The sequence below is a fragment of the Rhinolophus hipposideros genome (assembly GCF_964194185.1).
Source record: "Rhinolophus hipposideros genome assembly, chromosome: 23".
Lineage (NCBI taxonomy): Eukaryota > Metazoa > Chordata > Mammalia > Chiroptera > Rhinolophidae > Rhinolophus > Rhinolophus hipposideros.
In genome coordinates this window covers 10,879,339-10,907,260 of record NC_138069.1, presented here as the reverse complement: position 1 = coordinate 10,907,260, position 27,922 = coordinate 10,879,339, and the positions used below count along the sequence as shown (strand labels likewise).

Genomic DNA, 27,922 nt, shown 5'->3' with positions numbered 1-27,922 from the left:
ATGACAAATTGCCTTGGCTCAGCTCTTCCCTCAGGACTACAGTGGTGAGAGGTCAACACTAGGGTCTGAGGGCTTCTATGTCCCAGTTGATGTCTTCACCGTTTTCTGAGTGCTTACTTGTTACATAATCCATTTTAAACTCACAACAACCCCCTGAAGTTGAAGCTGAGATGTTAGGCCCACAGTGCAGAGTCACACAGCCGGTAAGTGACCCAAAGGGTGCTCAGGTGATTAATCTGAAAGCGGCATGTAGGGGAGTCCCAGAAGGGACTCAGAGCAAGTGGGGCATGGGGAACTCTCCTAAGGTTGCAGTTCCTGGAAGGGGGTTGGCAGGGAGGTGCTGGTAGAGGTGAGGGAGCAGCTTGGACGATTGGTCTAAGCAGCACATTTGGGCTTCACTGACCCAAGGTGTGGCACCTGCTCCTAGATCATGTGAGATTTCCAGAATCCCCTCTTCCGACAGACCACCTGGTCCTGCCCTACTTCCTGAGGTCCCGTCCTCCCAAACTGCCTCATTGCACTTGTGGGTGACTCTGACTTTCTCTGCCTGACCCTGTCCAAAAGTGGGCTGGGCCCTGTGTGTGGGGTGGGGACAGCCAGGTCGGGAAGCCCTGAGTACCCAGTCAGCCGTAGAGCACCTTAGGGTCCTGGGGAGAGTTCTAGCATAGGTCCTCTACTCTCCAGGACCTCGAGGGGTTCAGGGGCAACTCCTCATATGTTCAATCAGACCTGAGCCCCCTACAGAGCCCAGGGCCCCCTGTCAGCACCCCTCCCCCTCATAAGCTCCCTTCTTCAACAGCTGCCTCCACTGGAACACCAGTTGCCACTTGCCCATTTAAGTTTGCCGACTCTTTCCAGCAGCCGGCCTGATTGCTTCTTGGAACGCGCCAGAAGCGTGCCTACTCGTTTAACTTGTGCCACAGCTGGTTGTGAGCGAGTGTCTGTCTCTAGTCCGGGGCCTCCTCTACGGGGCCCTAGACGCCTCAAGCCTTGAAGAAAATTGGCTGAAGGCGAAGGATGTGCAGAATCTTCACGCCACGAATTCGTTAATTCTTGAAGGCGGCTTGGGATGGCCCTCGCGTGGGATGCCGTTGACACTCAGTGGTGATGGAGACCACCCGGTGTCCCCAAGAGGCTACGGGCTGGCTGTAACCTGTGATACCTCCCGAGCACCCTGAGGCCCAGCGGATGTCCTTGCAAAACGCAATTTGCTTTTTTCACTCCTCAAAAGCTCCGAAAATGACTGCTAGCAGCTTCGCTACCGGGGAAATTTCTGCTAATTTCTGGACTGCAGACTGGGCGCGCAGGGGTTTTCTGGGTGCCGCCCCCCCCCCCCCCCCCCCCCGGCACCGCAGGGTTGTACGAGCCCCGCCCGGCCTGAAGAAGAGTCCGCGGCGCCGGAAACAATGTGTCGGGAGCGAAGAAGTAACAGTCGCGGCCGCCACTTTGCATCAGCGCGGCCCGGGCGCCCGACTTAAAGCCCCGCGCTGGCTCTGCTCTGGGGTACCCGGGTCACCTCGTCCGCCAGGCTAGGTCGGGTCCGGCGCCCCCCGGCAGCCACATGAGCCCCTGGGGGAGAGGGGTTGTCTCCCAAACGCGGGGCCGAGCCCGAGGTCCAGGACCCCGCGGGTCTGATTAGCTCGGAGGACCCCGGCCGACGCTCAGTTACCCGGGACAGCCCCCGCCCCCCGTCCCGAGGCCTCAACCCGGCGGGGTTTCCAGCAGAGACTGGCGGGCGCCGGCGGCCGGCACGCGTGTTCCTGCGCACGCACACACGGTGCGCACGTCAGCCCCGCCGCCCCGGGCCCACGCGGGCCCTCCCGCAAGCCCGCGCACGCCCGTGGGCTCTCGCGTCCGCAGCGGGCACGGAGGGGCGCAGGACGGTGAGAGCGCGGCTCCGGGCGGGGACCGGGACCCCGGCGTGGGCCTGGGGGGGGTCGGGGGGGGCCTGGGCGGAGCTGCCGGGCGGGGCGCGCGGGGTCGGGGCGGGTCCGGGCGGAGCTGCCGGGCGGGCCTGGGGGGGGTCCGGGGGGGGCCTGGGCGGAGCTGCCGGGCGGGGCGCGCGGGGTCGGGGCGGGTCTGGGCGGAGCTGCCGGGCGGGCCTGGGGGGGGTCCGGGGGGGGCCTGGGCGGAGCTGCCGGGCGGGCCTGGGGGGGGTCCGGGGCGGGTCTGGGCGGAGCTGCCGGGCGGGCCTGGGGGGGGTCCGGGGCGGGTCCGCGCCGCCGCCGTCCGCGCCGCCCCGCCCCCGCCCGCTGCGCTCTCAGTTCCTTGCGCTGCAGCCCCCGCCGTCGCCGCCGCGGAGCCCGTCGCCGCCGCCTCCGAGGTAGGCGCCGCGGAGGGGCCCCGGCTCTGCCTGCGCCCCGGGCTGCGCGCCTGGTCCCCGGGGAGGTGGGGAGGAGACGGGGCCGGAGCCGCCAGGGCCGGGGCGGGAGCGGAGCGGCCCGCGCGGGCCTGGCGGGTCAGTGGCTGCAGAGCAGGCCGCGCGGGCGGCTGGCGAGCGGGCCGGGGTGGGGGAGCGAGAGGCCGGACATCCGGAGGCGCCTGCGGCGTGGGGCCAGAGCCCGCGGGGGCTTAGGGCGGAGGGACACGGCCGCCGCGTGGAGGCCCGGCGGGCGGCAGGTCTAGGTGACCTTTCCCGGCGGCGCCCTCTGGCCCTCGATGCCGCCAGCGCGGGTCGGGCAGGGACCTGTTTGTGACCCACGCTCGTGGGGCCGGGCCCACGGACGTATGCAGGTCGCGCTGTCCCCGCGGGGCGGCCGTGGCGACCATGCCCCGGCGCCCCCAGGCCCTCACGCCCTGTCCGGCCTACGCCCGGGGAAGCTGGCGCCGGGCACTGCCCGCGCGTGCCAGCGCCTTCGGGGCGGAACGGGAGGCGGAGAACTGGCTTAGGCCGCGGGGTCCGGGGCTGCGCCCTGGGCAGAAGGTTAGGCCGAGGAAAAGCAGGCCCCGCGGAGCGATGCGGCTGGTCTCTCGGCCTGAGCAGGGATCCCTGGTGCTGGCGCTCATTCATTACCCAAATGAGGCGGTGCATTCTCGAAACTGGTTCAGAGCTTTCGATTTGAGGCCCGCAGCCCAAGTGAGTCGTCCAAGGTCACCCAGCTGGGAGGATACCACGCCTCAGTTTTCCCATCTATAGGTTGGGAGCAATTATACCTCTCCTTCGTTGGGTTTTTGGGAATAAAATGAGTTGATGGACGAGAAGCCTTCCGAATGGTGCCTGGCAAGGAGAAAGCCTCGGTAGAAGCCTTGACAAGGCTTTTTGGGGAGGATCTGGCCCATGCCCTGCAGACTGGTTTGCTCCACGTGGTGTTCTGGAGAAGAGTCAATAAACACAGCCCCTGATATTTTACATATTAGGTAATATTAAGCATTTGTGTGCTAGGCATTGAGTAACTTTCATGATAATTCATGAAAAATCCCTCAAGTTTACAGACAGGATCCAGGTGGAACAGGAAGTTGAATGTGGGTGCAGAGGTAGGCCTGTTTCCCCGGAGGCCCCTATCCTCTTGACCACCCTCTCCAGAGCAGACAGGGAAATGGGCTCCTTTGCCTAATACGCTGTTGGCAAGGCCAGGGCAGACTGCCCGGGGCCTGCCTTCTTTCTGTCCACCTCAGCTGTAGACTGAGTTCCTACACTTTCAGGCATGAGCCCTGTGCAGCTTTGTTTTCAGTGCCTGTGGTGCCACCTGGCACACAGTAGGTACTTAAGAAGGGTCGTGCGGTAAATGCACTTCGCTTTTTATCTAGGAGTTGACTCACGCTTATGGACAAGATAGTTTTTGCTGTTCCAACATGTGGCGTGTAGTACGTGCTCATGAAGGATTTGTGGAGTCATTGAATGGGTGTGTGGACCGCAGGCCCAGACCATGGCGCCTTGGTCCTGGACATCCTTTGTGAGGGACACACGCATCTCACTCACTTCCAGGAAGTAGCCTTGCCTAGCAGAGAGCCACACATCGTCAGGTTGTCAGGGTTTGTACAGCCCCAGAGCAGTGAGAGACAAAACGTCCCTCATGTGAAATAACTCCTGCAAAGGCGTTACCTTCATTCTGTGACTTTCCAAGTCCTGTGGGAAACTTGTTGAACTAGTGTTTCTGGGTTTGCAGGGCGGGTGACACGGGTGGCTGGGATGCTCCTAAAGGCCTTGGGCTGTCACCTCGTTCCTCATACGGTGAGGGCTTCTGCTGGAGTTGACCTGAATGAAGTGCTTGACCCTGGGGACGGGGGCTGCTCTCAGTTGATTAGTTGTATTTCTGCTCTTCTAAAGCGATAGGCAGGGGCTCTTGATAGACACAGACATGGGCTCACGGGGCCCTCTAGTGAGGATTCGCCCGCGGGCTTCTGGTCTTCTGGTCTGGCGGGACTCTGGGCGGATATGGACAACCACTGCTTAGTTGTTGACAAGGCACAGTCACCCCACCTTTCCTGGTCCGATGCCCCCTAGGTGCTGAAGGCCACGTTGGATGGTGTTGCTCACAGTAGAGACTGAGAGACTGTTGATGGTAGAGACTGAGCGAGGTATGCGTGTGGCTGAGGGCCAGCCACGCCTGCAGGCAGCCCCTCAGAGCTCACAGGGCCTGGGGCTTTAGGCTCCCCACAGACTCGCAGCTGGTAGCCCCTGAAGAAAGGTGAGCAGTGGGGTCCTCAGCTGGGTCTGGGCACAATGCTCCCATTTCCTGCTTGCTCTCAGGAGGGTGAGGGTGAGTGGGAATCTAAGCGCTTCACCCAGACTGTACTGGAAAGAGTCCTGGAGAGCAGATTGAACTTGCAACACAGCCGTCGGGTCCAGTACAGACCTAGTCACTTTCCTGTGCCTCAGTTTCTCCAGTATGAAAGTGTCATCATCATCACATTCGTTGTTTATTGATTGCACGCTCAGCACCCTCCTGGGGGCTTGACATATGTTCTGTGACATTGAATCCATCATCGTACGAGCCCTGGGAGAGAGTGTCTGTTGTTTCCATTTCATGGGTCAGAAGGCTTGAGCACAGAGAGGTGAGGTAAGCTTCCGAGGTCACACAGCTCAGCAGCAGTGGAGCTGGGGGTCAGGGTCTGGTCTGGCTAGTTCCAGTGCCGGTGCTTTCAAAGTGCAGTTGTCACTCCAGGGGGCCATTGCGAGGAGCTAGTAGATGGGAGTGCTTTTTGAAAAGTAGAATTTGCTGTTCAGAGGGGAAGCGCTATTCATTCACACTGATGAGAGTTAGCCAGGTCCATAGCAGGGTGTAGGCCAGCTGTCAGGGGATAGCGGTCAGGGGAGTCACCCCAATTTGTTGCAAGGACAGTGGCACTGGGTTTCTATCAGAAGGGCCAGTTTTCCCGGGATAAGGTGGGAAGTATTCTTCTAGGACCTGGCTGGACAATATTCAACTAAACAATAGTTCATTATGGTCAGGGAGGACTCTGGACCCTGTGGCTCAGGGTGACCTTTCGGCCACCTGCACAGCAGCCATAATGATAAGAAATATATAAAGTGAAAACCTGTAACAAAATGCTACCTATGTTTGTTGCATGCTTCCCAGGTCCTAGCCACTGTACCTAGTGCTTTATATTAGTCTAATTTAGTCCTCACAATGATGCTGAGTCACATACTCTTTCTCCGTGGTAGAGCTGAGGAAAAATGAGGTGCAGATAGGTTGGGACTTGCCCACGGTCACATGTCTAGAGGGTGGTAGAGTGGGATTGGAACCCAGGACTGCTTGACTCCTAGCACTGTCTGTGTTAACCGCACTGGCTCAGGCAGGAGCCTTGGGTGCACCTGGGACCCAGACCTTGGCACGCTGCCCTTGATGGGTGGGTGGGTAGGCGGCCCCCAAGTCAGCTGCATTCTTTTGAGGCTTGTGGAAGGCTGTGCTGCTGGTGGCCCGGCTCCCAGGATGTTTTAAAATAGAAGCAACGCCTGGAAAGCGGGGCTGCCCTGTGTGAGACTGTCGTTGAGGGGGAGGGGAAGACAGCTGTACTGGGAACACAGACCTGCCACCAGAGCAAGGGGCATCGGCTTTGCCAGCATCCTGGACACCCAACCAGGGCCTGTTCTCCTGGGCTGCCTCTTCCGGGTGAGAAAGTGTGGGGTGGCTCCTGATGGTGGTGGCCCCACATAATGGCTGGCAGAGCTGGCCTGGCCTCCTGCTGGGGAAGTTGCTTTCCCTGGTCCTTGGAGTTAGGGGAAGGGGCATTTGCTCTAATCCCTGGTTTGTCTGATGCTCCTCCTATAGGCTGGCCCTGTTCTGCCCTGACGAGCCACCTACAGTGGTGGTAGAGAAACAGAGCCAGAGGCTGTCCTGTAAGTCTCCCTTCCAAGGGGAACCCAGGGTGGTGACGGTACTCGTGATGACTGCTGTGTGGGTTGCCGTCCTTGCAGGAACCAGATCCACACTCGTGTGGGGTAATCAAAGAAAGCACAATGAGGGATCATTTGCAAAGTTGTGGGTAGAGTGTGGAGCTCCAGACAAGGGGTGTCTGGGTCCTTTGGAAGTGGGAATAGGCCCTTTGCAGGAGCTGTGGGCTTGGGTAGTGGAAAGTAGCTGGCCACCCAAGGTCCAGCAGGGAGCAAGCTTGGGTGGGGGATGAGCGCCCCATCCTCACCCCCATATTCTGCTGATGCGTCCTCTTGGCCAAAGCCAGCCATAGTCCCCGGATAACAGTCTACATGATCAGGCCTTGGGGCACAGAGCAGGATGGAGGAGGAAAGTGGAGGTGCGAAGTCTATCCCACACAGTGGGTTGTGGTTCCCACTCCCACTTAACTGAGCGCTCACCGTGTACCAGACACTCCGCTGTGCTCCACCTCTTAACGTACTTCATCCCTGCAGCCAGTCCGGTGGAAAGGCACAGTTGTTAGCCGCATTTTATAGATGAACAAAACAAGACTGGGAGTAAAAGTTACACGTGGCTTGTCCACAGTGACACAGCTAGGAAAGGCTGGCGCCCGCTAGAGCCTCTGCAGGTGTGTAGCCCCTTCCAGCAGTCACTGTGTCCTGCAGCCTGGGCACCCGTTGGGCTGGGAAATGCCGCGGCAGGGTGGTCCTAGCCCTGTGATACCCTTGCTCTTGGAGATGTCGCTCAACCCCTTGGCTGTTACCTGTGTTCAGAAGACTTTTCCTCCCAGCTGAGGTTTGGGGACCGAGGGCCACCCTGCTCCCTGTGTCAACGATGGCAATGGCTGTGGGCTCTCTGAGGGCACCAAGGCTCCCCAGCCTGGATCCTTCTGAGGGAGGCTTGGTAGAGAAAAGAACATACTTCAAAGTGGGGGTTCTGGGGTGGTCCTTAGTGCGGGGAGCGTTTGTTAGGCAGGGAAAGGCCGAGAGGGAGGGAAGGAAGCTTTTGAACAGGTGCTTCAGGCGATTCTCATGCACACTGAAGTTGGGGAGCTCTGCCCTCCTCCTGCCTTCTGGGCTGGGGGGCCAAAGCCATAAGGGGTCACCTGCGAGTAGAATGTGCCCCCTATGTGTGGTTTGACTCTGTTCTTGGAACCAGTATAGCTTTTCCTCCTGGCCCCTGCAACAGCCTTTTAGAATGTGACTTGTGGCATTGCAAAGGCAACATGGCTTCATTTCAGACACATTGCTAGGATTTTTAAATTTTCTGTCCTTAAAACAAAAACAAAAACAACGTACACAAACAGCTTACACATGAAGAAGAATAAAAAATGAAAATCCTCTTTTAACTCCACTCCCTAGACTCCCCTTTGCTTTCCAGAAGCAGTGCCGAGGCAACCACATTTACAGCTTGGCTCAGATCCTTCCACAGCCTTCTCCATTCATTCACGCATGTGAACATAGGAAGATGTGTATGTAAAAAGGGTTTCCTTTAACTCCGGAATTGCTTTTTTCATTTAACTATAGTATAGACAGCTTTCTATGCCACCATACATGTATAAATCCAGCTCATTCTTTTTAAAAGATTTTTATTAAAAAAATATAGCTAACGTACAACATACTATCAGTTTCAGGGGTACACCATGGTGGTTCCACCTCATTCTTTTTGCTTATCACATGGTATTCCTTAGTTTGCAAGTACCTTAAATTTTATTCATTTATTTCCCTATTGATGGACAGTTAGGTTGCTTCTGGGTTTTGTGTTACAAATAACGCTGCAGTGAGTGTCTTTGTGTACCCACCTTTGGGAGCCTTGGGGACTAAGGTGGGTGGGTCCCTAGCAGTAGAATTGCCCCTAAGGTTGGTTTGTGTATGTCCACATAGGACTGCCAGCAGTTGCTTCCGAAAGGGCTGTACTGTACCTAACACGCCCACTTGGCGTGAATGGGAGTGCCCTTTTTCTACACCAACAGTAGATATTGTCATTCACATTTTTGGCAATCTGTTGGTTGAGTGAGCTTTCCAAACAGGCGTGTCACTCACCCTCAGGGATCCCCAAAGCCCTTAGAATAAAGTCCACACTTGGTTCTGAGTTCGCAGGCGGCAGTGCTCATTTCTGAAGGCACTTGGCCTCCTCAGCCTGAGTTCAGCTCTCCTTAGGCCAAGGTGGGGGTGAGGGCACTAGCAGGGGGTCTCTCCATTCCCCATTCCCCTTCCCTGGTGGCCCTGCAGTGGCCCTGCAGGGAGCTCCTGCTTCCTGGTTACATTGTCATCTACTTAGTCTCTATTTTCAGATACTTAGTTTCTAATTTTTTTCCTATTATAAATACATTTTGGTGCTCATTGCGCATACCCTCTTTAAACAGACATTTACATTGAATACCTACTATGTGCCAGGCCTTGCCATCTTTGTACGCATAGTATTTTCCATGTTTTGGATAAATTTATGCATGACAGGCTCTGGGGTACTTGGAGTTCAAGGGTGTGATTTGGGGGTAGGTGTGTACTTGTGGGGGTAGTGGGGGTGCCGGGGGTGCTGGGAGCAGAGCAGCTGTCACTGCCATGCAGCCCATGAGTCAAGGAGGATACCTCGCCCCAAGACTGAGGTTATGTAAGCGTTATGCCAACCACGCCGGGCGATATACTGTCCCTCCCCGCTTAGCTTCCAGTATGGGCTGGATTTTTGTTCCCGAGCTGGAGTGGAGCTTGCATAAGCTGTTCAAGGTCAGCCAGGGCATGGCTGGATAGGTACGCTGGCACGCCGTGGAGGGGAACCAGGACTCCTGCCTCCTGGTGTGATTTATTGGTCCTTCTCGAAGTCACCAGTGACGGCAGCCGGCCCTGCCTGTCTGTCGTTTCCCACTTAGCCTGGGGAACCAGGCTATCAGGCTCTGCCTTGAAGACATCCCCCGGGCACAACCTGCGCTCCTGCCTTCTCCCGGTGGGCTTCGGGTCTGGCTGCTTTGCCCGTGTCAGCGTGCCCTGCGTCATGCTCAGCCCCTGGAGGCCCTTCTGAAGGCTCCAGGGCTGCACGCTGTGGAGACAGATGGGGAGCGGATCCGGGTGGAGGAGGGGGCTGGGGTTCAGCCTCCGAGTCAGGGCGGGCAGCAAAGGGAATGAGAGCAGAATGTGAATTCTCTTCCTTCCAGTGCTGGCCTGAAAAACAGGAATGGAATCCTTATTTCTACCAAAAAAATTGTTTTTGAAGCAGGTACTGAGAACTGTGTAAAATGGGCATTCTCTGGGTGATGTTTGCAGTTGAGAGCTGAGCTCAAAGAAGCAGTGACCTGAGGCCCTGCCCCTGTCCTTTCAGATAAATGCAGCAGGAGACCCAGAGACGAGAGGGGTGGGGAACGGGGAAGGTGCACAAAAAGCAGAAGGGGAAGCTATTAATATACTACAACCCACGGCAGTTGGGGGCCTTAATGAAGGGGAGTCATCCTCCTGCCCCCTTGGTGGGTGTTACCTCAGGTCCAGGGGGGCTTTGGCTCCTCAGCCTGGTGCTGAGCTGGAGGCGCAAGGAGCCTGGCCTTACCTGAGGTCCCTGTGCTGTCCCAAGTCCCTTGCTCTTGGAGGGTAATCTCTTTAGTGGCCACGTGCTTAGTGTGATGTTTGCTGTGCGAGGAGTGGTTTTTGACAGGTGGCTTTGTCCATTTGGTTTTGGGGATTAGTAATGAGAGGGCATTTGGGGAGCGTTACATGATGAGTATTCTGCCTTTTCCCTGAGGGACGGACCTGTCCAGATGTGAGAGCTGCTTGCGTCTGGTGAAGCTGGTCCTGGAGCCGGGGGAGGGTACTTGGGAAGGCCCTGGCCCTCAAGGGGCAGGGAGGTCTTAGCTGACCCGCAGATAATGCCGCTGGACTGCTCTCCCCCTTGCCCCGGGGCTGAGTTTGTGACCCAGCTGGGGAGCAGGCCGCCCCGAAGAGGGGTGCTTGGTCCAGTGATACGCATTAGTGCTGGTGTGGGGGAGAATGTTCTGGGCTCTTTGCTGAACTGCTCTGCAAGTCTGCTTGGGGCTGCCTTACCTCAGCCTTCCCACCAGCGTTGTTTCATTGCTTCTCCAGTGGGGGCCACACTGGGGCATATATATGTCTTAGGCAAGGGGTATTTCTGGAGGGCCTGGTGGATGGTTTCCTGGTCTGTCCCGATGGCGGGTGTTCCTGTGGGGTTTGTTTCGGGTGGAAGGGGAGAGCCCAGGCTTGAAAGAACCCGCGGGGGCAGCCTAAAATGGATCTTTCCCCCATGTTCTTTGTGCCCTGACCTTACGTGGACTGAGCCGCCCATGGTTCCAGTCTGATCGTGTGTAAGGAATAATCTTACACAAAAATACCGTATACAGCTCACTGGGCTGCTTCTCTGCTCAGACACAAAAGTGAGTTGGGGCAGAATGAGCAAAAAACCTCTGAAAAAAGTAAACTAGGACCTGGACCATAATTCTTATAATGTAAAGTCACGCAAGTTTATAGTTGTTTCTTTTACATGCAATGTGTTCATGGGTTCTGTGGGCTCCCTGCAGTGTCTTTGAAGGTAAGGCTTCGGTCAGGAAAGGGACTTCCCGTTGTGATGTTGTTCCCCTGGGGCCCCTTACCAGGAACATGCCATACAGGAGTGTATTTGTGTGAGTACATATATGTGTGACTGCAGATGGTGACTGCAGGTGTGGTTTGGTGGTTTAGGGATGCTGTATCTTACAAATTAACAGAACCATCCTCGAGTTAATTGAATTTCTGGCTAATTGAGGCTAATGATTTTGGAAATGGAGAAGACGCAGAAGATGGTGCTTTCTCGTGGCTCCTCTGCTCCTGGATGGAGCACCCAGCGTGCACCGTCCAGGATTGGGATTTTAATTCTGTGTACATAACGTGCCCAAGCAAAGCCTCCCAGGGACGCAGTGTGGTCTTTGAGGCAAGGACCGTTTGAATTAATTCATCTTTGAATACCGAGGAGCTTGATACGTGCTTGCTGATTGACTTAGTGACTCTCAACAATCCCAAGCAGTACTTTGATAGTTGGTTTTAAAAAGAGTCCCACTAGAGCTCAGTCAAGGTTTGTTTGAATTAAATTTTGCTGGGGGATGTGCTTGCATTGCCTTTCATGTGAAGCGTTACCCAGTTGGTTAAATTTTACTGTATTCCCGGAGAGGAATATGGTGCTCTAAAAGTGAGTTCCCCTAAAATGCAAAAGTTCTGTGAAAAGTTGGGTCCATTCTGGCACGTAGTAGGTACTCCGTGAATATTTGTTGAATGAATGAAATCAGGACCGTACGGAAAATAGCTTGCCATGAAAAGTTCTGATTTTTCTTCAGTGCGTTTAATGCCTTAGCAGTCAGCATTCTTGTGAGCAGATTCGTTTTATTGGCAAGAGTCCTGCAGTTCAGTCAAGTAGCTGGCTCATGGGAATGTGTCTTGGACAATTAATTCATTCAGCAAATATTTACTGTCTCCTGCTATCTGCTGGGCCCGTGCTCAGCCCTGGGGTTGCTGGTGAGAAGAGGTCTAAAGTCAGGGTGATCTGCTGTCCACAGCAACGTATTGGGTGTCTCAAGCTCTGGCCACAAAAAGAAGCGCGAGACAGCGCAGGCTTCTTTGTCCACACCTGGGAGCAATAAGGTACCTACACCTCAACGCTGCCGATGTTTATTGGTTGTTCATTATACCTAATAATTGTTATTGATGGAAAACTCATTTCCATAATTACCAATGTATTTAACCTGGTGGTTCTTTCATTGTAGCAGAAGATGGCTGTGCCTCCCACATACATTGACCTTGGCAAATCTGCCAGGGACGTCTTCACCAAGGGCTATGGTGAGTGTCGCATGGAGTGGCCTTTCAGCTCACAGACTGGAGTGGCATGTTTGCTCATCACAGTTTGAGAGCCTGGGTCAGTCAGCTCTCAGAACTTCCACATCAGGGGAAGAGGACGAGCTTTTTATAGCGAGGAAAGCAGTGTGGGTTGTGCCCCCAGTAGGGTGCTGCAGACCAGTGGGCATTTTGTGCCCTCTCCCAGGCGTGGGGCAGCTCTGGATGTCGCTGGCGTGAAGTGTGAGTTCTAAATTTAGCCCGTCCTTAGGCACATGCCCACGCCATCGTGCACCTTTTTCTCAGACTCCGCTGGCAGCGCAGGTGGCCTCCAGGTGGGGCCTGTACCTGTGTTGCCTGCCGCTCTGCCATGGCAACTGATTCCATATACAGGCGGCATGGCAGAGACAGGCGCCCTCTGTACGCGTGGCATTTTGAAACAGCGTAAGGGAGGCAGAGATGCTGCTCTCGGGTTACTTATTTAACCTTTTAACAGTTACTATCTTCTTTCTTTAGGATTTGGCTTAATAAAACTCGATTTGAAAACAAAATCTGAGAATGGACTGGTAAGTTGTCTGAGCCATGGAGAGCGTGGCTGTTGTAGATGGGTAAATAACTGCCATGTCTTGGGTGGCAGAGTCAAATGAAGGGACTTGTTTGATTGTGGCCGTTTGTGGTTGTCACATTCATTGCTTCCTGTGTGGGATGGGTGGTCCAGGGGAACCGTGCCAATAGGTTCCCCAGTTCAGTCACTGTTAATAGTCACAGGTATAGGAGGCAGGCATCAGTTTTAGTTTTCCTTGTGTATCTTATTTCAAAACTGACCTGTGTTCAATGCTGCATAATTATTACAAAAAAAAATCTCAGTAGCCCCTTTTAGACTGTGCATGTGGTAATTGTTGGAAGGAAGAAGTTTTGGGGTTGAATTACTGCAATGTCAGCTTCAGCTCAGTGCTTTTTCTCTGTACTAGGCTGGAGGCAGGATGGAAGGAAGAGTCCCTTCTTGTCCAGAATAAAGAGTTACGGGGGAAGAAGGAAGCTGTCTCCTGATAAAGAATTCCCCATGAGATTTCTTTAGCAGCAGACTCCTTTACCCTGCTCTGTACTTTAAATATCTCGTTGAATTATAGAAGTAGCTTTGCCCCCACACATTCAGGGTCTCACCCTAATTGTTTAGGGGTGGTATCTGGTGAAGCGCTGGTGGGCAGGCTGTGACTCCCTCTCTCCTTGAAAGGAATTTACAAGCTCAGGTTCAGCCAACACTGAGACCACCAAAGTGAACGGCAGTCTGGAAACCAAGTACAGATGGACTGAATATGGGCTGACGTTCACGGAGAAATGGAACACTGACAACACACTGGGCACGGAGATTACTGTGGAAGATCAGGTAATGGTCGCCTGCGAAAAGACAGCGTTTTAGTACTTGACATCTGCTGGCCTGTTCGTCACTAAACCTACTGGCACATTTCTTTTATGTTCAGCTTGCACGTGGACTGAAGCTGACCTTCGATTCATCCTTCTCCCCCAACACTGGGTAAGAATCTCATGTGTTCTCCGCAAGGACATGTAGCAGTAAGATTCTGCACTGTTAATTGTTCTCCTGTCTTGGCTGTGGAGGCTGCAGGATTTCTGGTCCAGTTACGCTCCGTTCCACGTGAGTGAGGCGGCCGCTTACGTAAGTGGCCGAGGCGGCCTTTGGAAGCAGGGCTGACCGGTCACCGGGGCCAGGGCCCTTCCCCAGCTTCCTGCTTAGGGACACTGAGCGCGTCCCTGATTTCTCCGTGGCTCCAGAGGCTGCACTTTTTGCCCCAGGCTCTCCAGCCACAGCCAGATGAGGCTGGATGGATGGTTACTGGAAACATCAGGAGGCAAGATGGCGTGTTGGTCAGCCTCAGCTCCTGGGTGCTTTTCAAAGTGGCCAGAAGGAATCGTTCTTTTCTAGAACACACTCATGTTTCTTTCTGCCCACCGCAGGGAGTCTCCTAAACTCGGAGACTCAGATGACTGGCTCCAGGGCATGTAGCCATTCCATATTATTTTTCTCTCTCCCTCTCCTTCCTTTCTTCCCTTCTGACAAGTGTTTATTAGAGTGAGGGTCTCCTGGGTTCTGACCCTGTACTGGGTTCCGGGTGACCACAAGGGGCTGGGCAGACAGGCTCCTGTCTCTGGAGGTTGTAGTCTTTTTATAACTTGGTTATGGATGATCTGAGGTCCATTGGCCAGGAGCTGAATTTACTCTTGTTCTCATCTTTGCTGTAGTTTCTTCCGCGGGAGGATTGTCTCCTGGCTTGTCAACCCCTCTCTCTCCCAGCTCCCCCCTACACCCGGCCTCGATGGAACAAGTTATCCAGAGAGAGCCTCTGGTAGGACGAGGCACTGGAGGATGTCCCCATGTGGATGAATTTGCTGCTTAGGACTTTGCTGCCCTAGATGGCACATTTTGCAATTTGTAAGGGATTTCCTGCTACCTTTGGGAGGTTTGCAGAGAAGTCTCCAGATCCTGCAGTAATATCCATAAGGGGAAATGTTTTTAAAAAATTTTAACCTTTTATTTTGAAATATTTCAGACTTCACATAGACAAAAATGTTGTACAAATAGTGTGTGGAGTTCTCATTTATTCTTCACGCAGCGTCTCCTCACATTAACATCTTACATAACCATAATATAACTGTCAGAATCAGGAAAGTATGTTGCTATCCTACTGTTAATTAATCTGTTGTCCCCCTGATGTCTGATTTCTGGTCCGTGGTCCAGTTCAGGACTCTAACTGGCGTTTAATTGTTGAGTCTCCTTTGTGTCCTCTGTTCTGGAGCATAGTCCTTTGTCTTTCATGACCTTGACGCTTTCAGAGAGGACTGGCCAGTTATTATGTAGAAGTCTTCAATTTGGATTTGTCTGATGTTCCCTCAGTTACACTCAGGTTGGGCAGTTTTGACAACGACAGAGGTGAAGCTGAAGAAGTTGTATCCATTCTTCTGCTCGCCAGCAGGAGGTCCATGTCAATATGCCTCATTACCTGCCACGCTCCCTTGCTTCACTGGATTAAAGTGTTTGCCAGGTTTCTCTGTAAAGCTACTGTTCTTCTGTTTGTAAACAATATCTTGTGGGGAGATACTTTGAGACTATGCAAATATTCTACTTCTTATACTTCGGCTGGCAAATATTAGTGTCCATTGGTGATGCTTGCCTGTAACAATTATGTTTGGCAAATGGTGATTTTTCTGTTTCCATCATTCCTTTTACATTTATTAACTGGGATTCTACTGTAAGGAAGATCGTCTTTCTCCTCCATTTGTCTAATCGTTTATATCAGTATGGATTCATGCACATTTATTATATGGGTTATAACCCATGACTGTAATTTAGTTCGTCACTCCTATTGTCCCAGGTGTGACCATTGGGAGTACCTTCAAGTTGACATCCTCTGTGTGTGTCTTTAAAATTTTTTTATTTTTCAATTACAATTGACATACAATATCACACTAGTTTCAGGTATACAACATAGTGATTAGGCATTTATATAGCTTATAAAATGATCACCCCAGTAAGTCTAGTATCCATCTGACACCATGTATAGTTATCACAATATTTTTTTTTTTTGTTTGGAACCAAAGGCAGTTTATTTGTGCTGACGAGTGACATGAGGATAGAGAGAGAGCTCAGGCGTGGACCCTGCGTCTCCAGGAAGGCCAGATGCCTGAACCAGGGCCTTTCCCTGGTGTATTCTTCCGCTTTCCCAAACTACACAGGGCGCCTGAGTGAACGGGCTCCCACAGATGGCACTGAGGGCCTCGGGGGCTCCTGTCGCTTCTGGCCACGTCCACCCGCCCGGGGACACGGGCAGGGCACTGCTCCGTGCTGACTGCCATGCCAGTCAAGAGTTATCACAATATTTTTGATTATATTCTTTATGCTGTACTTTACATCCCGTGACTATTTTTATAAGTGGCAATTTGCACATCTTAATCCCTTCCCCTCTTTTTCACCCCCTCAACCCCCCTCCCATCTGGCAATCATCAAAGTGTTCTCTATATTTATGAGTTTGTTTCTGTTTGTTTTTTATTTTGTTCTTTAGATTCCATATATCAGTGAAATCATATGTTATCTGTCTTTCTCTGTCTGACTTTTTTCACTTAGCATAATATCATCTAGGTTCATTCATGTTGTTGCAAATGGCAAGATACTGCAAAGAATATACCTTCTTGAATTAGTGTTTTGGGTTTCTTTTAATAACCAGAAGTGGAATTGCTGGGTCCTTTTTTGTCTCTTATTATAGCCTTTGTTTTAAAGTTTGTTTTGTCTAAGTATTGCCACCCCAGCTTTTTTTCATTTCCATTTGCGTTAAATATCTTTTTCCATCCCTGTACTTTCAGTCTGTGTGTGTCTTTCGATCTGAACTGGGTGTTTGGAAGGCAGTGTATGTAAGGGTCTTGCTTTCTTATCCATTCAGCCATCCTGTCTTTTTATTGGAGCATTTACATTTACATTTTAATCCATTTACATTTTATTATTTATACTTTTGATCTTTCTTTCTCTCCTCTTCTTCCTTCCTCCTCCTTTTCCAAGTCCCTTTAACATTTGTCGTAATACTGATTTGGTGGTGATGAACTCCTTTAGTTTTTTCTTTTCTGAAAACATCCTGTGTGTTTTTGACAAGTCCCTATCATTTTTTTTTCTTTTTTTTGAGCGCTTCTTTAGAAGATGTACCATGTTCATCTTCTACTTATTTTTCCTTAGTCCTGCTATCAGCCATTTCTCCAAGGAGCCTTGATTCCTTTTATTGAAGAATGGTGTTTTGAAACCAAGACTCGGGGTTCAATGTATAACATTGCTACTGGGTATTTGAGGACAGTTTGGATGACTTGATGGAGATTGGAAATGAGAGCTGGCTTTCCAAAGCAGCTGAGGGGTATAGGCTGGGAAAGTGTCCCGGTTTCCATAAGGACCTGAGTATAACCACATCTGGATGAGGCTGCAGACCTCATTTAGGGACCAGCACCCATCCTGAGTACCTACTACAGATAAAGCCAGCTTGTTAACCACAAATCAGAGTCGTGCCTCTCTCAGGTGCTTGTCAAATTAGCACCACTGTTTAAAGAAGAAAATCTTACAAATATCTGAAAGACCAATAGCTCCAGAGCCATGGAATGCTGAATTAGATCAGAAACCTGGAGAGAAACCTGAGCCACTGTTCCAGCACTGCCCATTCTCTGGGGACTTTGTGTCCCTGGCCAGAACCCAGTGAGACACTGTGTGGAGGTGCTGTGTAAACTGTCCAGTGTGGCTGGTGTACCCCACTCGTCGGAAGCCCTGCCACAGGCATCACACTTCGTGCTCAGCAACAGCTTTTTACCTAGTAGTTGTAAGGTGCTCAGTTTTTACATTTCTTGGTCTCCCTCTCTTTCTAAATGTCAGCCTCTGAGCAGCTGTCTTCATCAATCACCCCACCCACCTTGGTGCCAATTGGATACTTGGCCAAAATCCAGGCTTCTTCCCCCAGAGAGCAGGCAGACCAAAAGAGATTTATTTTGAGTCTTTCTTCTTGAGAGAGAATTTGGTGCTTACTCCTTTCCTTTAAAGCTTGTGAAAATGTACAGAAGCAACTTGAACAAAAGTTGCAAGTTTCATTGTCACTTGGGCACAATGTTGGCTTTATTTTCAACTATGACCTCTGAAATTCTTGTCTCATTGAGGACTTGGGGTGTTTCACCTTAATGAAATTTTTTATTATGGAAAATTTCAAATGCACAAGAGAATGCAGAAAAGTATATTGAACCCTCATCATGTTCCCATCACCCAGCTTTAATAAACATGACCACGGCCAGTCATGTTTTATTTATACATTCATAATTAATGTCTCCCACCCTCAGATTATTTTGAGGTAAATAACAGATATCACATAATTACATCTGTAAATATTTTAATATGTGTTTTTAGATAGTAATTCTTAATTAAAAAGTATAACCACAATATCATTACATTGTAAAAATAATCATAATTTCTTAATATTTCCAGATCTATAGTCTGTTCAGATTTACATGATTTCATGAATTTTTTTTTTTACAGAATCAAAAATTGTTCATGCAGAATTGCAAAAAATTGGTTCCTACGTCTCCTAAATCTCTTAATTTTTAGATTCTCCTTCTCTCCGTGTTCTCCCCTTGCCATTTGTTTGTTGGAACGAGATCATTTGTCCTGTAGAATTACATGTACATTTTGCTGTTTGCCTCTTTGTGGTGTCATCTCACCCATTTCCCTGTCCCCTGCATTTCCTGTGAATTGGTGAGTGTAGGGGCTTCGTCGCATTTCGATTCCATTTAGAGGAGGGCTGTGCTGACATACTCGTGTGCTCGTAAGTGGTACTGTCTGTGCACACTGCGTTGCACGTAGAAGGCCTGCTTTTCTCTGTATGTTAGTGCCATTCAGGATCCTTCTTCATTTATTAGCCTGAGTGTTTCAATAAAAGGAAACTTCTCAGCAACTATTTGGCCACCTTGCAACCTAGTACAGGAAAGGTGGGATAAATGTTTGATTCCTTTTTTATTTACTGTTTTCAAAATTACCAATGGGTACTATTGTCTCTAACGGGGGCTGATTTGTGTGTATTTTGTCGTTACAAGTTCACAGATTTAGACATTTGATATGTTTCACTCCAGGGCCGACATTTTCTTCAGGTCACTCCCGTCGTAGCATGTTTGAAACCCTTGGGCGCCTCTTTGGGTTGGCTCCAAGTCCTTCTGCCCCCGCCTCAGTACCAGTCTTTGACAGATGCTTCAAGCTCACCTTGCCCGTTTCCTGCCCCGACCTGCAGCCTAGTAGTTTTCCACGGAGCACTGGTTCCTTTTAGGAGGGAATGGTGCTCAGGGCCGGCAGTCTGGGTGCCGGGGATGAAGCTTTCACCTCTGTGAATGGAGCTGGGGTGGACATGGCTGTGTAGTCCTGGGCCTCTGAGCAGATCTGGCCTCCCCTGGGCACTCTGCTGAGGCGGCAGCTGGCTCTAGGTGGGAGATGTCCCCTTTGTAGCTGAGTGACAGAAACACTCAGGTGCAAATAGTCTCAATTTTATCTGGTAGATGTGATCTTGTTTCCAGGACTGACTTTTGGTAAAAGGCATGGTGATACTATTATTTGCAGGTGACACGACTCACCTACTTTTCCTGAGGAAGGCTGGGTCTTGAATAATTGGCAAGGGAGGCACTGACCTGGTCATACGTACAAATCTGGGGTCAGCAGACTAGACCTGGGGTCTTCCTGGCCCCCATGATGGTAGGGCCCCAAGTTCCACATCAGTACCCAGTTCTCTGAAATAGATACTCACTGGAGTCTCATGAATACTGAGTTAAAAGCTGTCTAACTTTGTTGTATTTACTTAGACGGGCTCTAGTTTTTATTTCTTTTTTTACTTACGTGAGTCACAAAGTAAGAAGACGTCCATCTCCTTAAGAGCTGCTGCGTAGATATTGTCTTCATGACACTGATAATTACACGGTGGCGCTCCACCTAACCAATGCCTGCGTTGGCCCCTGCATTAAATACAGAGACAGGATCGTGAGAGAAAATGACTGAGCGCGCGTTTGTGTCAGGCTTGTGTTCTCACTTTGTCATTGCGTGGTTTCTGCAGACTGGATGTATCTGCCCCTTGTGGCACAGCAGCTGCCTAAGGGAGGTCTGGGACCCTGACTTGGGCCCCCTACCTCCTGATTTAAGCGGGGATTCTTTATTTAGAATGTGCATTTCTTGGCCTGGTGCTCTCCATGTGAGTTACCTTCTGATTCTAATACAATTTCTTTTCCTTAAGGAAAAAAAATGCTAAAATCAAGACAGGGTACAAGCGGGAGCACATCAACCTGGGCTGCGACGTGGATTTTGACATCGCCGGGCCTTCCATCCGCGGCGCTCTGGTGCTGGGCTACGAGGGATGGCTCGCGGGCTACCAGATGAATTTTGAGACCGCAAAGTCTCGCGTGACCCAGAGCAACTTTGCGGTTGGCTACAAGACTGATGAATTCCAGCTTCACACTAATGTGTAAGTACGGGAGTGTGGGCATGCGAAGGTGTGCAGAGCGGGGGGGGGGGGGGGGGATTCTGCTTCACGATTGTTTCCTCAGCTCAATTTTTCATCACTGTCAAGTGTGTTTGTTGGACTCCGACGAACAAAATGGCCTGCTGGTATTTTTCTGTTTCCCACCTACTCATTTCCTGATGTGACTTAGGTTCTTTCTCTTCTGGGAACAGTCAGCGATGTCACTGGGACACAGAGAAGGATCAGTGACAGCAAGGGCGTGATGTGAGTCCAGAGAGGTTCCCCTCCCTGCAGCTTAGTGGATATTAGAGGGCCTTTCGGTTTTAGTTAACAAAACGGGGGACAGGTACAGTTCTCTCTCTCTCTCTCTCTCTCTCTCTCTCTCGCTCTCTCTCTCTCTCTCGTTGTCTGTGGGGATCAGCTTAGTAAATGTAGACATGGGAGACCAGTCAGTTCTCCTGACTGGTTAAGTCAGGTCTGTACTTAACTTAGCTCGGTTAAGTACAGAGCGTCTTCTCTGCATGACGGAGCATTTAAAAGTTGATTAACTCCTGGACAGTATAGTGAAGGGAGAAAATTACAGCTTAGGTTAGAGGGAGCCCTTTGTAATCCAACTTGAGTTGAAGTAGAGTGCTGATTTAGGTGAAGGGAAACAAAAATTTCATCGGTAAAGTCCCGGTGGACACGAGGAACTAACCTGTGGCACAAATGAGGACAACTTTACCAAATTTCCTTCTCTCCACTAGAGGTCACTAAAGAAATGACTTCTTAAACTGAAAGACAAGTAAATGGTGTTAGTGTCTAAACGAAGCGCATTTCTGTTAACAGAGTTTTTTGAGGAAATTTCTATGATTAATAAGTTAATATAATAAATGGGTATCATTAATAAATTTAGAGTCTTTTCAAACTAAAATGTCACAGGAAACTTAGAAATGGACAGTCCAGTGGTTCCCGAAGAGGGGGCGGGGGAGGGTGTGACTACAGAGGGGTGGCCCCGGAGAGTTGGTGATGGTGGAACTGTTCTGGGTCCTGATTGTGGTGGTGGGCACACAAATCTCTACTTTGATAAAACCCACAGAAATGTACACCTGAAAAGGGGTACAAAGGTCATGTAAATTCAGAGCAAGTAACATACAAAAAGTCATAGGAAAAACGTCACAAGCATAGAAGCATACATTTTTAATGTAGAGTTTTGACTGAAATGGAAAGTGCTTTCTTGCTTTGGAATTGGGAATTGGCACCCATTTAGGAAGAACAGGAAGAACATTTAGGTTGTTAACTGCCCCCCCCTCAAGTCCCTCCCCCATACCTGAGCTTCAAGATTTTTTTTTATATTAATTAAAGATCATGTTTACTAATCGAACATCATCATTCCAGTCTTAGCACCTCCCAAGCGGCTGGAAGGAGGAAGGGAAGAGGTGAGGATGTTAGAAACACAAGGATAGTTCTTCACTTGTGGCCCCATTCGTGCTCTAAGGCAACGCAGGGTCTAGCAAAGAAGAAAGTGGCTGAGATTAGACAGGAAGATGAAAGCTTTGGTTCCCATGGTAAAGGAGGCCTGCGAGAAGAGCAGACTCGGCCTATCCTGGAGGTGGCCTCGTGACCATGGGGTGTCTTCTTGGCATCCAAATCCTTTGTAATTTCCTCAGGTTTGTTAGCCAGGTCTGGTATGTCATCATTCTGAGCCAGGTACATTCCCAGCAGGTTGTCAGGAGTAAATCCAAGCTGGAACCGGAGCATGCTGTTGGTGAGGAGGGCACGGACAGTGGTGGCCGCTTCAGGGTTTTGAAGAAGTGGACATGGTTTGTTTAGGGAACTGGCGTGGAAACAGCTGGCACAACTAATCTGGGTGGCCCTGGTGCTTGCAGAGGCCCCGATGTGTAACAGACGCTTTTTGTACTTTATGTAGATGAATTTCAGTGAGTTCTCCCTTGTTATGGTTTTGAGAGCTCAGCACAGGCAGGCTGTGTTGCTGGTTTTAGGATATATTACAAAAATGTGTGGGGTGGCTGGTTAGCTCAGTTGGTTAGAGCGTGGTGCTAATAACACCAAGGTTGCCGGTTCGATCTCCGCATGGGCCACTGTGAGCTGTGCCCTCCTTACAAAAAAGAAATTTTTCCCCCCAAAAGCACTTTGAAGCCCAACACAATTTCCCTATTTGAGTTATCCCAAAGCCACTCAAACATCTATTTCTTTGACGAGCTGCTGCTTGGGACTTCCTGAAAAAGTTGGGATTCCCTGTGAGTCAGGTGGTGCCTGGGCTCTTCCTGTACTTTCTGGAAGCACAGTGTCTGCCAGGGGAGAACTTGAGAGTTTAGAATATATTTTAATGAGCATCTACTTTAGGGAGAGTGTATTGGTGAGAAGCATAGTTTGCAATGAAACAGTAACAATTTGTTCTTGGTTTAGTGAGTTCTAAGCTCTTTTGATGGATTGCAAAGCACATGGGCTCTGCCTTAACCGTTTCTAGTGCCATTTGCACTGGAAACACCCAAAATGATGAGGCAGAACTTGACATGGTTTTTTTATGTTGAAAATGTCAGGGAGGGGAGGGTCGTATTCCCAGAGGCTGGATGATGTGTTTGGAAGAGAGGAAGGAGTTTGGCCAGCTGGGTTTCAGCCCTTTTGATGAAAACATTTTGTAATGTAGCAGGTAGCTCTTTCTCATGCCCCACCAGGACCATAGAAGTTGCTGCGTGGACCAACAGAACGCACAGGTGGACGAGTCTGAGTTGTAGGTTACTCTCCTTTGTAATCGCGTCTCCTCCAAGGGGCTGGGTCAGTTCTGGCTGTGTCTCCCCAGCTGTATAGCTGGTGGAGCTAAGGGCCATAACCTGCTTTCTGCACATGTGGCACAACCTTTCTTGCCATTTCTGGCTGTGTTCTCTTCTCATTTGCTTCCCCTCCCTTACCATTTCTATGATACAAGCATTTATTTTGAACATAGTGACATTAGCAGCAGAAGAAAGAAACCATTCAGAATCCCGAGTCTGAATGCCCTAGTTATTGCATCTTTTTTAAAGAATATTTTGGAAGCCAATTTCACCTTCCATGCAGCCTGAGTAGTTGACTGAGCCGCCTTTGGTTGTTCCCAGGGATGGCTGAAATAGCCTTCCTTCCTCCCCTGAGCCTTCCCACCTTGGGTGTCTGCCCCACTCCTGTCAGGTTTCCTGTACTTTGGTGCCTTCTTTGGATCAGTTCAGTCCATTTACAGCAGCCCTGTCCTGTCAGACGTGGGCAGCCCTGTCCTGCTCCAGCCTGTCTTCCTGGGCCGCTTGGCATCTGTGCTATGCTTGTTTGCAGAAATGATGGGACAGAGTTTGGTGGCTCCATTTATCAGAAGGTGAACAAAAAGTTGGAGACTGCTGTTAATCTCGCCTGGACAGCAGGAAACAGTAACACTCGCTTCGGAATAGCAGCCAAGTATCAGATTGACCCCGACGCCTGTTTCTCGGTAGGTACCTCTGGAATCGTGCATCGCCCAGGCCCCAGCTGAGCCCAAGCTTGGAATCCTTCTGGATTGCTGGAGTTCCATGCTTTGGCTAGAGATTTTCTCACTGTGAAAAGAGATCAAAATGAGTAACATAATACTAGTAATAGTACTTCCTGTGGGTGCCAGGCCCATTACATGTGGATTACTGTAGTTAATTCTTACATAAACCATTGGAAATAGGTGCCTTTCCCACCTTTCTTTTAAAAAAATCATTCATTGGGGTGGCCGGTTAGCTCAGTTGGTTGGAGTGTAGTGCTGATAGCACCAGGGTTGCCGGTTTGGTTTGATCCTCACATGGGCCACTGTGAGCTGTGCCCTCGTTAAAAAAAAAACCCACAAAACAAACAAACAAACAAAAAAACCATTGCATCTCTGTTATCACAAATTAGGAACTGGAAGCTTAGAGAAGTTGAGTCACTTGCCCAAAGGCAGACATTTGGTAAGTGCTGGGGCCTGGATTTGGCCCAGACTGGCTTGCTATGGCACCTCCTTCTCTAACCAGTCTCTGTGCCATGCTGCAGACTGTAAAGGGGGTTCCCTGGAGCCCTAAGGTTTTAATGTTAATTTCCCCCGCATTTGTCACTCTCTTGCCCAGCTCCTATATCACAGATTAAGAAAACAGGCATTGGGCAGTTGGAGTCTTATCTTGCAGATCCGGTAGCATTGCTCATGGACCCATCCTTGTGGGCTGCTCATGGACCCTGTAGCATTGCTCATGGACCCATCCTTGGGTTGCTGCTCAGTTTTTGTATTAAGTCCTGTCAAGCTCAGTCTCTGATGTCACAAGGCACTGCCAGCTGTACCCCTTTTGGGGTGGAATGAGGAAATCTCATGTGGCAGGATGGTTTCTGGGCTGGTTTGTGTAATTTACAGACAGCCCATTTTAAGTCTCCTTAAATAGGAACTGAATTTGGCTCCTTGAATGTTAAACATGTAAAAATGAAGGAAAAGGGGCCAAGTTACTTGGATGGTATGTGCAAAAAGGAAGGGTTAGACGGGTCGCTGCCTGCCAGGAGGCTCTCCTTAACCCCTGCTCTGCTCTTCTGATGGGAGATGTCAGGTCTGAAAACAGCCTTCGAGCAGAAAAATAAACAGCTCGGCAGCCCAGCTCTTACCAGGATTTGATGTTCTTGTGGCTTGAGCTTTCTCTGCTGCTCACCCCTTATTATGTCACCAGAAAGGGGTCAGGGAGAGGCCCAGGTTTCCCGACGACTCCGGCAGAAGAATGAGGGCAGAATGATTATGGACTCAAGCTGCTTTATTGAACTTGATGATTAATCCACGTTGACTAAGTACTGAAATTTAAGTGATTGGCTGAGTCATTCTCTTGCTCCAGTAGACATTTTAAATTCGTTTGTCAGTGCTGAACTTTCTTCATGTCAGTGGGATTTTCGCTTCTCTTTTTCATGATGAAGAAATTCTAACAGTGTTCTGCCTTAAAAGAAACAAAGCCTCAAAACCCTGTCTGATATTTGCTCTGTTTCCCCTCATCCAAGCAATAGATCTTTAAGAAATCCTCTCTATTAGAAAGCCTTTTATCTCTCTGGCCATACATGAAAGTGTCCTCATATGTTATAAATTAAATACAGACCTACTCAGTATACATGAAATTGGGGGAAGAAAAGAAAATGGGCATTCATACCTTTAGGAATCAAATGTAAATAATTTCCTTTTAACTGAAAATTATGTTGACTCTTTGAGTTTTCCCTTCTGAGACCAAGCTCCCAAATTTGGTATATTTCACATTGAATTTAATGAATCCCATAAACAAAGTGGTCGTGAAAAAAGAGAGAATTTGATTTTGAAGTCCAGAGTTGGTTGATTAAAAAGCCCTTATTCATTTTGGACATGGAAGCGTGAAGTACTAAACATTTTCATTCTGTCTTCTCTTTTCCTTGACTAGGCTAAAGTGAACAATTCCAGCCTGATAGGTTTAGGATACACTCAGACCCTAAAGCCAGGTATGTGTTGGTTGTGTGTGAAATTAGTTCTTCGTCTTAAAAAAAATTGTGGTGCTGGTTTGCTGCTTTATGTCATTGCTTATAAAATGCCTGTATAGTACATTGTAAATGAGTGTCTATAAAGTTTTATAATGATGTGTTTATAAAGGAGTGCAGAGGCATTATACAACGTTTGGAGAACAGGAGAAGTAGCAGATAGGAGAGAAAAAGACCAAGGCTAACAAACATGTTACATTTTTGGTTATTTGCTTCCATCCTTTTTTCCCACTAGTTTACATAATGTTTGAAACTAATTTCCAGCAGGTTCTTAAAACTAGGTTGTAAGTCATCCCCACAGTAAAACTGGTTTTCAGGTTTCCTCTGCACAGTTGGTTAGTCCCTGGTATTTAGAGCCATAGGAGATAATACCAGCTTGGGGTTATTTTGGACAAGATGGGCCTTTGAACCCTGGAAATCTAAGATTACATGTCATAATCAAGCTGTTCTAGGGAAGATATCAGTTGTGTGTGTGTGTATGTGTGTACGTGTGTACATGCGTGTATGCATATGTGCATGTATGCATGCTGTGAATGTGGAGGTAAGACCTTGGCGTTTCGTTCCTGATTGGGGTTTCATTTCAAGGGGCTATTGCTGAAGGAGCTTACTGCTTGGTGCCAATGGTAGAGAGATGAATTGTAGCAGGGGACAATGAGAAGAAAAAGGAAAGGGGAGTCCCTAGGCTGTGGAATAATACTGATTGTTTTATAAGCTCATTCTAGGCTACCTATTAATTAATCAGATGGTGTTAAGTAGCAGGAATAAAAGGGCTGTGTGATTTTTTTTGCCCCTGCTGATCGCACACAGCTAGAACAGGTTCTGAACTGGGTGTGGTTTTGCTAGTGTGCTCCAGCATTCTTCCGTGTGTCAGTCTTTCTTCTCCATGTCAATCTCTCTTTGCCCTCTATGTGTTAACGTTTCCTCTCTTTTCTTTCCTCTATCCCTCCCCCTTTCCTCCTCCTGATTTTCCCCCTGCAGGTATCAAACTGACGCTGTCAGCTCTGCTGGATGGCAAGAATGTCAATGCTGGTGGCCACAAGCTTGGTCTAGGACTGGAATTTCAAGCATAGATGAATACTGTACAATCGTTTAATTTTAAACTATTTTGCAGCATAGCTACCTTCAGAATTTAGTGTACCTTTTAATGTTGTATGTCTGGGATGCAAATGTTGCTAAATATTATGTTAGACCTCCAGGTTAAAGATGATTCAGCTTTAAAGTGTTACCTTTTCAGAGGTACAGAAGAAACCCAATTCCCAAAAAGGTCCTTTCAGCTGTAGACTTGGGGGGAGCTTGGCGGCCCCTCTAGAGATGTCAGGTTTCTTTTTTATCTAGAAATGGCTGCAAGAGGAAGCTGATGATTTGTAAGCACTTTGTAAATTTGTATTGCATAAATGAATGAAATTGTGACTTCCTGAGAATTGAACCTTGGTTACCTACCCTATCTGAGTCTCACTGGTTGATGTTGTGTACAAACTCATCGAAGAGACTTTTTTAGATAGATCTTCATGACCTGCTTCCACCCGGGTCCATCACCTCTTTTACACCAAAAGTAGTCTGCAGGGTGTACTAGTTTCTTTTGTGCCATTTTGGGGTGGAGAAGGTAGATGTGACAAAGCCAATTATTCAGGATTTAATTCCCTCTCACATTGTGGTTTTTTGCCCTTGCACCAGAGTATGAAATAGGTTCTAAGAGGTCCAGCTGTAAGCTGGGAAGAGTCTCTGTGACTGTAATCACATGGTGACAACACTCGGAACCTAAATTAGACTTCTGTTGTATTCTCGCCACTCAGTTTATTTTTTAGCAGTTTAATGGCTACATTTTAGAGTCTCCCATTTTGTGTGGAATTAGATCCTCCCTTTCAAATGCTGTAATTAACATCACTTAAAATAAAACTTGAATAAAATATTGAAACCTCATCTTCCTCTGTTGTCTTTATTAATAAAAGTGTAAATAAACAGGGCATTTGGTCCCTTGCTTGGAGTGTGTGTGTGTGTGTGTGTGTGTGTGATATTTTTAGTTTTCTATTGCTGCATAGCAAAGGACCACAAATTGAGTGGCTTAAAACAACACTCATTTCTTTCTTTCACAGGTCTGTAGGTCAGAAGGCCAAGTCCAGTGTGGCTGGGCTCTCCGTTAAGGTTCTCACAATGCTGAAATTACAATGTCAGCCACACTGAGTTCTCATACGGAGCTTAGGGTCCTCGTCCAGGCTCACATGGTTGTGGCAGAATTTAGTTCCTTTTGGTTGAAGGATAGTGGTCCCTGTTTCCTTGCTGACCATCTGCTAGAGGC

At 49.4% G+C, this 27,922-nt stretch overlaps 1 protein-coding gene across 24 annotated transcripts; it reads left to right on the top strand.

The window, feature by feature from the left end:
• Positions 1 to 27,546, top strand: VDAC1 (voltage dependent anion channel 1). Of its 24 annotated transcripts, none has more exons than XM_081036242.1 (10): positions 33 to 203; positions 859 to 1,883; positions 12,046 to 12,118; positions 12,629 to 12,678; positions 13,347 to 13,499; positions 13,594 to 13,646; positions 19,912 to 20,139; positions 23,440 to 23,590; positions 25,533 to 25,590; positions 26,605 to 27,546. In XM_081036242.1, exons 3-10 carry the CDS (start codon positions 12,052 to 12,054, stop codon positions 26,694 to 26,696), a joined length of 852 nt encoding a protein of 283 aa, XP_080892368.1. In that variant the 5' UTR covers positions 33 to 203; positions 859 to 1,883; positions 12,046 to 12,051; the 3' UTR covers positions 26,697 to 27,546. The 24 variants fall into 24 exon arrangements, with proteins under 24 accessions (XP_080892367.1, XP_080892368.1, XP_080892355.1 ...); XM_081036229.1 differs by having other exon boundaries at positions 800 to 1,533; XM_081036243.1 differs by having other exon boundaries at positions 800 to 1,883.
• Positions 27,547 to 27,922: the final 376 nt, after the last annotated feature.

Bases quoted from the DNA above. Each gene is read 5' to 3' on its own strand.
- VDAC1 (XM_081036224.1), top strand. From the start codon at position 2,768: ATGCCCCGGCGCCCCCAGGCCCTCACGCCCTGTCCGGCCTACGCCCGG. The intron at 13,500-13,593 runs GTAATGGTCGCC...TTTTATGTTCAG, and splicing joins AGATTACTGTGGAAGATCAG to CTTGCACGTGGACTGAAGCT. The intron at 20,140-23,439 runs GTAAGTACGGGA...GCTTGTTTGCAG, and splicing joins TTCCAGCTTCACACTAATGT to AAATGATGGGACAGAGTTTG.